The sequence below is a fragment of the Prionailurus bengalensis genome, chromosome D1, assembly GCF_016509475.1.
Source record: "Prionailurus bengalensis isolate Pbe53 chromosome D1, Fcat_Pben_1.1_paternal_pri, whole genome shotgun sequence".
Taxonomy (NCBI): domain Eukaryota; kingdom Metazoa; phylum Chordata; class Mammalia; order Carnivora; family Felidae; genus Prionailurus; species Prionailurus bengalensis.
Genome location: NC_057346.1, coordinates 102,984,972 through 102,998,137, shown reverse-complemented (window position 1 = coordinate 102,998,137; position 13,166 = coordinate 102,984,972). Strand labels below are relative to the sequence as shown.

At 51.0% G+C, this 13,166-nt stretch overlaps 1 protein-coding gene across 9 annotated transcripts in view; it reads left to right on the top strand.

The window, feature by feature from the left end:
- Positions 1-277: 277 nt before the first annotated feature.
- SLC43A1 (solute carrier family 43 member 1) overlaps positions 278-13,166 on the top strand; it is a 32,171-nt gene continuing 19,282 nt past the window's right edge. The window contains exons 1-3 of one of the 9 annotated variants that reach the window (XM_043581159.1): positions 1,775-1,887; positions 3,995-4,192; positions 9,256-9,593. Coding sequence is in view for 2 of the 9 variants with exons in the window: in XM_043581165.1 (XP_043437100.1) it covers positions 1,734-1,887 (154 nt within the window). In the remaining 7 variants the exon portion in view is untranslated. Of the gene's footprint in view, positions 397-863; positions 1,072-1,720; positions 1,888-2,767; positions 4,193-4,227; positions 9,594-13,166 lie in introns of those variants that run through there. The other 8 variants (XM_043581161.1, XM_043581158.1, XM_043581165.1 and 5 more) reach the window with 8 other exon arrangements.

Sequence of the window (13,166 nt, the reverse complement as noted above, 5' to 3'; positions counted from 1 at the left end):
GGGCGAGTCACGTGCGCGTGAAACTAGACCTAGGGGGAGGGGAAGGGAAGGGAAGGGAGCCCCCGCCCCCACCTCGGGGCGCAGCCTGGGACGGGTGTAAATACAAGTATTAACTCCGTGGATCCGCTCCGCCTATGCCCCGTCTCGCGGATCGGGGGTGCCCGGCGGGTTCCCCGCTCCCCGACTTCTTCCGAGGGGGCAGAGGAGGCAAGAACACCAGACTGCGGCGCTGAGTCCCCGAGGCGGCCCGGCCCCGGCGCGCAGAGAAGTCCGATAGCCCGTGCGGTTCGCAGCTGGGCCCGCGCGACCACGGCCGCAGAGCGTGGACGCGCCGCGAAGGCGCTGCGCTCCCGGAGGCGTCAGCGGCCGCGGGAGGCGCGCTTCCCCCCACCAGAGGTGAGCGGCGGGTGTGGTTAGGGGGTCCCCGGCTGCGGGTCCGCGGAGAGCCCCACGGGCCGTCTCCCACCGACACTCCCAGGCTCCCCAAGAAAAAGCCCGCTCCTTCCCCCGAGCCCGTGGGGTCCCGCGGCTCGCTGTCGCGTCTCTCCAAGCGCGTCCCTCCCTCCCTTTCCTCCGGCCCCTCGGGTACTCCTCTTCCTCTCGGCCCCCTCGGCTGCACTTCCTCAGTTTGGAGCAACGCTCTTGTCGGAGTTTGAACCGACCTGCGGGCGCGCCGGAACCCAGAGCCCCATTTCACAGATGAGGGTACTGAGGCCCCGGGAGCCGCGGCTGGTGCCTTCCGCCCCTCCCTCGCGCCCTTCCCCCCTTTGCCCTTCCCCGTCCCTCTCCTCTCCGCGGCATCCGTCTCCCCTCTGCCGCTCCCCCACCCCCGCGCCGCCCGTGTCCCGTCTCCTCCCACGGTGGTGGCGGCGGCCGCGGCCGCGGCGGGGGGAGCTCGGGCTCCTTCCCTCCCTCTGGTAAACACACCCGCCCGCCGCCCGCCCGCGGGGAGCTCGGCCCTTATAAAGTCAGCGGCCGCGGGACTTCCTGCCGGAGCGCGAGCACCCTTCCCCGACCCGAGAGCGCGGGCTGGCTCGGATGCGCGCCGCGTGGTGGCCCGCGCCCTGCCGAGTGAGTGAGGGGCGCCGGGGCCGCCGGAGTGCCCGCCCCGGGTCTCCTTCCACGTGGCAGCAGTCTGCCTGGATCGAGGGACGGCGGGGACACCGGGCGCCTGGTGCGGAGAGGCGGAGGGCGGAGGGCCAGCGGGGGCCGGGCCCCAGAGGAGAGGAGTGGTCTTACTGGGGCAGCAGGAATGGGGGGGGTGGGCTGTCTCAGGCTAGTCCCAGACTTCCCCTTCCTCCTCCTGCTTGCTTCTGGGGGTCCTTCCTGGCGCGGGCGGCCGGATGCTGGCCAGCGGTGGCTTCAGAGCGCGCCCTGCCCCTTGCTGACCTTTGGGGACTTGGGGAAGTGCGGGTTTGGGCCCGGAGAGCCGGGCTCTGCGCGTTCTGGCCTGGCTGGAAGATCCCGGCAGCGCGCCAGGAATCTGTTGCGCTCAGACAGGACCTTCCTTGTTTCCGATAGTGGCCCGGCAGGAGCGCAGCGCCGCGTGAGCCCCTGGCACTGCCAGTGCGCCCAGAGCCAGGTCGGCGGCACCCGCCGGGAAGCCCAGGGCCCTGGGACCTTCGCGGGCAGGCTCGAGGGGTCTCAGGAGCCACCGGGATGCGAGACCCTTCCCGGGGCCGCCGGGGGTCCGTTTGCTCAGCGCGGTGTTCCTGTGCAGGCTCGCGGCCAGCATGGCCCCCACGCTGCAGCAGGCGTACCGGAGGCGCTGGTGGATGGCGTGCACCGCGATGCTGGAGAACCTCTTCTTCTCTGCCGTGCTCCTCGGTTGGGGCTCCCTGCTGATCATGCTCCAGAAGGAGGGCTTCTACTCCATCCTGTGCTCAGGTACGCCCGAGGAAGGGCACGTCGGGCTGGGGCAGGGGCAGCAGAAGGGGAAGGTGGAAGCTGGAAAAGAACGCGAGGCTGAGCGGTCGGGACGCGGGGCTGCCTAAGACAAGCACTGCGCAGGCGTTGGGACAGCCCCACTTCTTGACCAATTCAAACTTCTTCTAGAGAGTGGGTGGGTTTTGCCCCCTCTACCTCGTGTATCTAATCTAGCCTTCGCTGAATGCCAGGTATCGTGCTGGGCATTCAGACCCTTTGGCCCCTTCAGGTCTAGATCAAGATGGAGACCCCTAGAAGGAGAACAGGCACCCAGCTGGGTGAGGCATGTTTTACCAGGACTCCTATAAGGCTAAGTAAGACAAAGGAGAGCCTACAAAGTGCACTTGAATGTTAACAGGCCGGTGCCCCTCCTTTTCCAAGACTTTGAGCCCGGGGTCTTCAAATCACCATCTGCACAAAGTCTAGAAGCCTCATTTCCTCCAGGCCAGGCACTGTGGAGGGACCCTGCTTTCCATTTCAATTCCTTTGGCTTCCCTTGTGGTGTCTAATGAGGAAGTAGGAATTCTAATGCTCCTGAGGGGAGGGGAGGAGTCCAGGTCCCCTCTGAATTGTTTTCCCTGGCAACTGGAGAGGACCTGCCCTTTGTCATGTAATGGTCTTGATTCCTGCACTGCTCCTTCTCCACCTGTTTGTTTGTTTTTTAAATCAACTTTATTGAAAATTAATTTACCTCACATTAAAACAATTGTTTTCTAAAAATTTTTTTTTCTAACGTTTTATTTTATCTTTTGAGAGAGAGAGACAGAGCAAGAGCAGGGGAGGGGCAGAGAGAGAGGGAGACATAGAATCTGAAGCAGGCTCCAGGCTGTGAGCTGTCAGCACAGAGCCCGATGTGGAACTTGAACCCATGAACTCGAGATCATGACCTGAGCCGAAGTCGGCCGCTCAACCGACTGAACCGCCCAGGCGCCCCTACGTCACACATTTTGATCAGGCTTGACAAATGTGTACCCCGGGAACCATCACCACCATAATCGGTATTTAGAATATTTCCATCACCCCCAGACTCCTGCTTCCCTTTTGTTGCCCACCCCTCTACCCGTGCTTTTTAAAAATACATGTGAGAGCTTTATTAAGATATAAGTCACATACCTTATGATTCACCCATTTAAAGTATACAATTCAATAAGTTGTGCAACCGTCAACATAATCAATTTTAGAACATTTCCTTTACCCCAAAAAGTAACCCTGTACCCATTAGCAGAATCCTAGGTTTATGTGGGACAAAAATAGATTTTTTTTTTTTTTTTTTTTTGAAAAGCACTTGTTATCTTTCAGTAGACCTCCCTCCATGGGGCTTCAAGCTGCCAGGACACAGCCATTCCTACCCCTTGATCTTCTCTTCAGCTCTTCTGTTGAAGAATTTGGCCTTCACAATGACAGGCTGCTTGGGGGAGCCCTCTCCTGTCCAATGCTTTGTAATAGCCTAATGGTACCACATCACTGATAGGAGCTCTTCTGTATATTTTAAATAAATGGTGTCTTCTAATATGTGGGCTTTCGTTATAGGCTTTTTTCACTTAGCATGATGTTTTCAGGGTTGTAGTGTAATAGGTCGACTTATAAGATATCAGAAAGCTTACTGTATATAAGTTGGGCTTAAACTCACCTTTCATGAATAATTGAGATTAAAGCTTATGCAGTTCCCTATTAGGGTTATCGGAAATTACTAACCACCCTATCTCGCTTCCGTAACTTCGCCTGCTTGCTAAGTAGATAACTTAGGTTGCAAAACGCTCCCCACCCCTTCTACCAAGATCTGATCTAGGCAAGACCAACATGTAGAAAGTCATGAACTCACTGCCCCACGGTATCTTAGGTGTCTAACTATGATTGGTGACTTTAAACCCTCTTAGAACAAAGAACTTTAAATATGGTAGGTTCCCGCCAAAACTAACGGTCCGTGTGTCACAATGTAATTGGCTACCGTGAAATGCTGTAAATTGTAATTGGTTAACTAAATAATGACGTACTCTGACTTGCTAAAATCCATGTAAGCTCACTGCTACCTTTGTGCGGGGCCATTCTCTGCACTTTTCTCCTTAAGATCAGGAGATCAGGTTTGGCCCGGCCGTGAATAAAATCTTGCCTCACTTCTATTCGGCGTCTGGTGTTTCATTTGGAGGTCCCACCGAGATTCTATGACCGCCCGAAATTCGGAGGCTGAAGCGGAACAGCTAGGGGAGAGCTCCCGAGAGACGTTCCTCGGCCCCGGCCTTCCGTTCTCAGACCTGGCTTAAGCAAGGTACGCGAGGCGGCACCTATTTTCTATTTTCTGTTCTCTGTTTTCTGTTACTGGACAGATCTGATTCTAGGAGGGAAGGCTGGATGCGGCTTAACTTCCCCCTAGCTGGTATCTGGTGGAGACGTCCCCAGCACCATCTGGGTCTCTGGACCGCCTGGGTCTCCGGACCCTTTGGGTCTTCGGACCCTCTGGGTCAGGCTTGATCACCCCAACCATTTGTTCTACGTTCAGTGCTCTGTGTGCCCTGTTAAACGTTTCCTGTTAACCTATCATTATCTCTGGTGTGACCCACTGTTTAACCTCCGCCATGGGTCAGTCTTCGTCCAAGCCTTGCCCGCCCCCCCCCCCCCCCCCCTTAAATGGATCCTAAATAACTTCTCTGGTTTCAGAAAAAGAGGAAAGAACTATGGCTTTAACCTAAAGCCATCCTGGCTGCGGACATATTGCCAACTGGACTGGCCAACATTCTCTGGGGTTGACTGGCTCCCTGCAGAGGGCTCCTATAATCTTAACCTTGCTTATGCTGTCCGCAGGATTTGTCATGATGTTCATCCCGACCAGGAGCCGTATGTTGTGACTTGGGTCGACCTAGAAGACCCACCTTCCTGGCTGAGAGAGTGCCAGAAACAGGGCCAAAAGCTGTCATCTGGCATCTCCCTTTCCCACTCCCCTTCCTCTTCTCCTCCAAACTCCAAACCCTTGCTTCCCATCACTCAGCCTTCAAAGAGGCTTTACCCACTGCTTCAGAAGATAACCCGAAGGAAGTGACTTGTTATCCGATCCTCAGAGACCACCTCCTTCTCCCCAGACTCCACTAGATCCCCAGGAACCCAAAGCCGCAGGAGACCCTTTGACTAGTCCCCCACATACCAGATCAGGAGCCCTCTATAGAGGAGAACACCAGTCCTCTGATGCCCCAGTTCCCATCCTTCCTCTTAGGCAAACGGCTCTGGCTCCTGGTCCAGACAGGCGGCCAACACGCCCGATGGTTGTCTACACTCCTTTCTCCACCACGGACCTCTACAACTGGAAAACTCAGAACCCGCCTTTCTCTGAAAACCCCCAGGGCCTAATTGACTTATTGAGCTCTATTTTCACCACCCACTTACCTACTTGGGAAGATTGTCACCAACTCTTGCAGGTCTTAACTGACTTCAAGGAAAGGGCCCGAGTGCTCCGGGAAGCCACGATAGCAGTCCTCGGCCCAGATGGAATGCCTACCACAGACCTTCACAGAATTGAGCACGTTTTCCATTCTGCGCCGCCCCAGTGGGACCCCAATGCGGATAACGGTAGGGAGCGCCTACTCCAGTATCGCCAGATTCTGTTACAGGGGCTTCGTGCAGCGGCACGAAAGCCCACCGATCTGACAAAAATTCATGACACGGTCCAGGGACCGAATGAATGTCCTAGAAAGGCTTTACCAGGCTTACCGCTTATACTCTCCTATTGACCCCGAGGCAATGGAGAACCAAAAAACCATTAATATGGCTTTTGTTTCTCAGTCAGCCCCAGACCTCCATAAAAAGCTCCAAAAATTAGAAGGATTCGAAGGAAAGCTAATTTCAGAGTTGGTAGAAATAGCCCAGCAAGTTTTTCAGAGCAGGGACAGCTCTGCCGTTATGCAAGGGAAGGAAATAGGGAAAGTCCTCGTAGCGCCTGGGGAAAACCCCCGGGCAACAGCAAAGGACAGGGAAGGCCTCAACCCCGAGGCCAGAAAAGACCCTGAGCAACACTGGAAAAAAAATCAATGTGCTTATTGTAAGAAAGAAGGACATTGGAAAGATAAATGCCCCAACAAAAAGCCTCCCATCCTGGTCGCCCAGGAACAATGACACCACCACAGCTCCCCTCTTTCCCTGAATCCCCAGGAGCCTGTGGTTACCCTCAACATAGAAGGGAAAGAAACCAGATTCCTGGTTGACACTGGGTCTTAAAGAACCCTTAGGACCTGTGATTAAAGAAAAGGTATACATTCCGGGAGCCACAGGACAAACGCAAGGCTACCTGCAGACTCGTGCCCGAATCACTGACCTAGCTGAAGGAACTATTACTCATTCCTTTGTGCTCATACCTGATTGCCCATATTCCCTTCTGGGGAGAGATCTGTTGCACAAGCTTAAAGCCCAAATTTCCTTTACCGGAAATTCTATAGACTTGAACCTACTGCCACCTGCCATTCTAGTTACCTGCCCTATATCAGAGGAATATCTACTCTTAGAAAAACCAGAGCGGAAAGCGTCTCCATTAATAGAAAAGTGGAAAGAGACAATTCCTACAGTTTGGGCTGAAACTAACCCCCCTGGACTAGCCATTCAACAAGCACCGCTAGTGATCCAGCTAGCTGCCACAGCCACCCCAGTCCGGGTGAGGCAATATCCCATCAGCCAGCAAGCGAGGGAGGGAATTGCCAAACACATCAACCGCTTGTGAGAAGCTGGGATCCTAATGCCATGCCATTCCCCCTGGAATACTCCCTTGCTTCCTGTCCCCAAACCTGGGACTTCAGAATATAGGCCGGTACAAGACCTCAGAGAAGTTAACAAAAGGGTGGAGACAATTCATCCTACAGTCCCCAACCCCTACACTCTCCTGAGTGAACTCTCACCAAATTACTGCCTTTACTCCGTCCTGGACTGAAAGGATGCATTCTTTGCTTTGCCGATTGCAAAGGTCAGTCAGCCTATTTTTGCCTTTGAATGGACAGACCCAGATGGAACTTACAATGGACAGTTAACCTGGACTCGACTGCCCCAAGGGTTTAAAAACTCCCCCCACTCTTTTTGATGAGGCTCTCCGAAGGGATTTGGTCCCCTACCGGGAGAGCCACCCAGATGTTGCGCTGTTGCAATATGTAGATGACTTGCTCCTAGCCGCTGACTCCTTAGAGAACTGCACAAAGGCTATAGAGGACCTGCTAAGGGAATTAGATGTTCTGGGATATAAAGTTTCCACAAAGAAGGCGCAAATTTGCTTGGACTCTGTCATATACTTGGGCTACCAACTGCATGCAGGCAAGCGATCGCTGGGGCCAGAAAGAATCCAAGCTACCCTCAGCATTCCTAAACCCACAACTAAAAGGCAGATCAGGGAGTTCCTAGGAGCTGCTGGGTATTGCCGCCTCTGGATACTGGGTTTCTCTGAAATGGCAAAACCCCTGTACTCCGCCATTGGGGGTGAAGGAACTGAGATGGTCTGGGGAGGACAAGAAGACAGGGCTTTTGAGCAGATAAAGAGCGCCCTCACCCAAGCCGCAGCCCTAGCTTTACCTGGTATTACCAAACCCTTCCAACTATTTGTGCATGAGATCCGGGGAATTGCTAAAGGGGTCCTTACTCAAACTTTGGGCCCCTGGAAACGACCTGTAGCCTACTTGTCCAAGCGGCTGGACTCTGTTGCCACCGGGTGGCCCAGTTGCCTCAGAGCTGTCACCGCCACTGGTTAAAGAAGCTTCCAAACTAACGCTTGGGCAAGACCTTCAGATCATAGGACCTCACGCAGTAGCATCCCTGCTGCACTCCCCACCAGACCGATGGATCAACGCACGAATCATCCAGGATCAGATATTGCTACTAGACCCTCCATGCATCACTTTCCTGAAGGCAGAGGCTTTAAATCCAGCCACGTTGCTGCCTGATGACGACTCAGAGGCCCCACACCACGATTGCTTGGAAACTGTGAGTACTCTGACGGGACTGAGGGGGGGACTTAAGAGATCAACCTCTGTCAAAGGTGGATTTCGAGCTGTTCTCTGATGGCAGCAGTTTTGTCAAAGATGGGATCAGATACGCAGGTGCAGCTGTAGTGACTCAGGACCAGGTTATCTGGGCCCAAGCCCTTGAGCACGACACTTCTGCCCAAAGAGCAGAGCTGATGGCTCTAGCCCAGGCCCTCAGATGGGCAAAGGGAAAAACGGTGAACATTTTCACGGATAGCAGGTATGCATTCGCCACCGCCCATGTTCATGGAGCTCTATATAAGGAAAGAGGACCGTTAACATCAGGAGGGAAGGAAATTAAAAAAGAAATCCTGGCCCTACTGGAAGGAAGCCTTATGGCTTCCTAAAAAGGTGGCCATTATACACTGCAAGAGCCACCAAAAGGCAGACTCGCCCCGAGCAAAAGGAAACGCCTTTGCTGACGCAACGGCAAAGGCCACAGCAGAAAGAGATGTTCTCCCGATTAAAATTTTGCCTCTGCTGCCTCCACGCTTTCTCCCCACGGAACCGTTTTAGACCAAAGAGGAGCTATGCCTGATAAAAACCTTGAGGGCAGAAAGAGATGACCAGCATTGGTATCACCTCGAGGATGGACGCATCTTCATACCAGAAGCTATAGGACGGACCTGGCTCCTGCAAGTCCACAGCTCCACGCATCTAGGGGCAACCAAGTTGTCTGAACTGGCCCAAAGAGACTATTTTATTCCAAACCTTAATAAAATCGTACAAAGCCTAGGAGACGGATGCAAAGCCTGTGCTGAGACTAACCCATCTCCCAAGTTTAATTTTTCAGGACAGCGACTACGCAGACAGATACCCAGAGCAATATGGGAACTTGACTTCACTGAGATGAAACATGGACCCTGTGGCTATCATTATCTCCTCGTACTAGTGGACACCTTCTCTGGATGGGTTAGAGGCTTTCTCCACTGGAACAGAGTCCGCTCAGATAGTGGCTAAGAAATTACTTCAATGAATTGGTTCCCCGATTTGGCATCCCTGTTGGTTTGGGGTCAGATAATCGCCCGGCTTTCATAGCCCAGATATCTAAAATGTTGGCCAAAAGCTGACAAATAAATTGGAAATTACATTGTGCCTACCGCCCCCAAAGTCCAGGGCAGGTAGAAAGAATGAATAGAACTCTAAAAGAAACCTTGACTAAATTAATTCCAGAAACTGGCGAAAACTGGGTAGGCCTCCTTCCTTTTGCCCTCCTCAGAGTACGCTGTATACCTTACGTAAGAGGCATTCCCCCTTTGAAATCCTATTTGGAAGACCACCTCCCTTGCTTCCAAAACTGGGAGATGAACAATGGGCGGAAATCTCAAACCAACATCTCCTTAAGTCCTTGCAGGCTCTACAAAGTACATTTCCAGCCATCTGTAACCTAGTAAAAGAAAGCTGGAAGGAACCGCCCTCTGCAGTCGAACCATCAGACCAAGGACTTGGACCTGGAGATTGGATCTGGATGCAACGTCACACCTCCCCAAATTGAGAGGCACGCTGGGTTGGTCCCTATCCGATCATCCTGTCCACCCCATCCGCTGTGAAAGTTGCCGGCTGGAGCCACTGGATCCATCGCTCTCAAATTAAAGCGGCACACCCCGACCACATTCCTCTACAGTGGACTGTCAAATGGACCGAAAATCCTTTGAAGGTCCGGCTGGTAAAAGAATCTGCTGGGTAATTTTGTTCTTAATAATTTCCTTGGTCGGAGAAACATGTTCTGACCACGCCCCTGTCCAGTACCGTTGGATAGTTAGCAAAACCACTACGGGACAGGTTTTAGCAAATTCTACCTCTTACGCTTCCCCTGCCTTGACCTTTAATCTGTGTCTTCTGTTCCCCATTGAGTGGAAACAACAACCATGATATCAAGGTGCTACAGGAGTTTTGCCTTACCAGAGAACCCCAGACTGCCCAAGTTTCAAAGGAGTACAGCTTTATGCTTGTCCCTCTGATGGGCCCCCCGGCTGTCAAGGACGAGGCCAGTTTCACTGTGCCTCATGGGGTTGTGGAACCATAGCTGACTGGGTTACTGAAAAGGATCAGTTTATACGGTCTATAAGAGCAGTGTTTCCGACCGAGAGTCAACACCTAGTCATTATCATCATCAAAAATGGTTTAGATCCCTGATGGAATACAGGGAAAACATGGGGATTGAGATGATACGTTTCTGGTCTTGATCCCGGCACTGAGTTCACCATTCAGAAGTTTAAAGTTAGAATCACCCCTAGAGCGCCCATTGGGCCCAATCCTGTAATTAACCCTCTCCCTGACCCTGAAAAACTGCCCCCCAGGCCTCTAGCCCAGTCATCAGCTAAGTTTACGGCCCATTCGCCCACCACTGCTGCCCTTGTGTTGACTCCTCCCCCCGCTAGGAACAAACCTGAAGAGAGACCGATACCTTTAAAGTCTTGTACTATACCTTTAAGTTTTTAAATGCCACCAACCCTAACATCACTTGGGATTGTTGGCTGTGTTTGGATCCTAGGTCCCCTACTACATAGGAATAGGTGCTCCGGTCCCTTTGGGAACGAGAGAAGACCAAGTCAGGAATTTGAGCCATGGCCAGATAGAGGGTCATTGTACCCAGAGGCAGAACCCAAGTCTCACCTTAGGAGATCTAGAAGGAACGGGGACTTGTTTCTATGCTGGAAATTACCAGATGAAACAGTCCAGGTATTTGACTTAATGTAACAGCACCATCTACTTGCCAAATAATACTCATGTGGGGGGTACCCTTTACTTCCTTGTACCGCCCTCTGGGACTTGCTTCGCTTGCTCCTTGGGTTTAACCCCTTGTTTAAACCTCCACCTTATAATCAAAAGGTCTGATTTCTGCATTCTAGTCCACCTCCTACCCCAGGTCTTCTACTTTTCAGGTGAAGGAGGAAAAGAACACCCAGGTTTCATTCCCCAGTCTCGATTTACGAGGGAACCCATTTCTACTATTCTAGTGCCCCTCTTTGTAGGACTGGGGGTTGCAGGATCCTTTGGCGTAAGTACTGCCGCTTTCATCACAGGGAATCAGAACTTCAAATTACTAAGCAAACACACTGATCAGGATATATCAGAATTAGAAAGGAATATCGGTAAACCATCTGAATCTGTAAACTCTTTAGCTGGGGTGGTACTTCAGAGTCGGAGGGGCTTAGACCTGTTATTTTTACAACAAGGAGGGCTTTTATGGCCCTTGGGGAACAGTGCTGTTTTTATGTCAATAATTCAGGAATCCTCAAGCAGAGCTTGAGTCAGGTCAGACAACGACTAGAGGAAAGAGAAAGACAAAGACAAATTAATCAAAATTGGTTTGAGTCTATATTTTCCTGGTCCCCTTGGCTAACAACTCTCCTAAGTGCCCTTGCGGGACCCCCTATCTTTCTCTTTCTAGCTATAACTATAGGACCCTGTTTGATAAAACTACTACTCCAGTTCATAAATCAAAAAATAGGATCTATAAAGCTTATGGTATTACATAGCCCATATGTCCCACTAGCCCAAATGCCAGAATAAGGTTATTCAAAGGTTTGAATAACTGACGAACAGGAGTGGGGAATGTAATAGGTGGACTTATAAGATATCAGAAAGCTTACTGTATATAAGTTCGGCTTAAACTCACCTTCCATGAATAATTGAGATTAAAGCTTATGCAGTTCCCTATTAGGGTTATCGGAAATTACTAACCACCCTATCTCGCTTCTGTAACTTCGCCTGCTTGCTAAGTAGGTAATTTAGGTTGCAAAACGCTCCCCCCCCCTTCTACCAAGATCTGGCCTAGGCAAGACCAACATGTAAAAAGTCACGAACTGACTGCCCCACGGTATCTTAAGTGTCTATGATTGGTCATTTTAAACCCTCTTAGAACAAAGAACTTTAAATATGATAGGTTCCCGCCAAAACTAACGGTCCGTGTGTCACAATATAATTGGCTACCGTGAAATGCTGTAAATTGTAATTGATTAACTAAATAATGACATACTCTGACTTGCTAAAATCCATGTAAGCTCACTGCTACCTTTGTGCGGGGCCATTCTCTGCACTTTTCTCCTTAAGATCAGGAGATCAGGTTTGGCCCAGCCGTGAATAAAATCTTGCCTCTCTTCTATTCCGCGTCTGGTGTTTCAGTAGCAGGTGTCAGGACTTGGTGTCTTCCCATTGCTGAGTAAGACTCCACGGTATGGATCTACCACATTGTATTTATGCGTACATCAGTTGATAGGCATTTGTTTCCACTCTTTGGCTATTATGGATACTCCTGTGAATACTTAGGTACAAGTGTTTGTGTGGACATATCCTTTTCTTCCTCTTAGGTATTTATCGAGGAATGGAATTGCTAGGTCATATAGTAACTATGGTTAACACTTTGAGAAAATGCTAGACTGTTTTCCACGGTGGCTGCACCTTTTTTTTTTTTAATATCTATTTATTTTTGAGAGAGAGAGAGACAGAGAGAGAGAGATGGAGAGCAAGTGGGGAAGGGGCAGAGAGAGAGGGAGACACAGAAGCTGAAGCAGACTCTAGGCTCCGAGCTGTCAGCACAGAGCCCGACGAGGGGCTTGAACTCATGAACTGTGAGATCATGACCTGAGCGGAATTCAGATGCTTAGCGGACTGAGCCACCCAGGTGCACTGTGGTTGCCCCATTTTATATTCCCACCAGTGGTGTATGGAGTTCCAGTTTCTCCATATCCTCACCAACACTAATGATTGCTCTTTTTTATTATAGCCACTCTAGTGGATACAACATTCTCTTTTTATGGTTTTGATTTGCAATTCCCTAATGGCTGATGATGATTAGCATCTTTTCATGTGCTTCTTGGCCCTTGGTATATCTTCTTTGGAAAAATGTCTTTTCAGATGCTTTGGCCATTTTTAAGGTGGGTTATTTGCTTTTTTATTATTGAGTTGTAAGAGTTCTTTATATTCTGGGGCGCCTGGATGGCTCAGTCGGTTAAGCGGCCAACGTCGGCTCAGGTCATGATCTCGCGGTCCGTGAGTTTGAGCCCCAAATCAGGCTCTGTGCTGACAGCTCAGAGCCTGGAGCCTGCTTCAGATTGTGTGTCTCCCTCTCTCTCTCACCCTCCCCCGTTCATGCTCTGTCTCTGTCTCAAAAAGAAATAAACGTTAAAAAAATAAAAAAAAAAAAAGAGTTCTTTATATTCTAAGTACAAGTCCCTTATGAGAGACATGATTTGCGAGATTTTTCTCCTCCCTGTGGGTTGTCTTTTCACCTTCTTCATGGTGTCCTTTGGA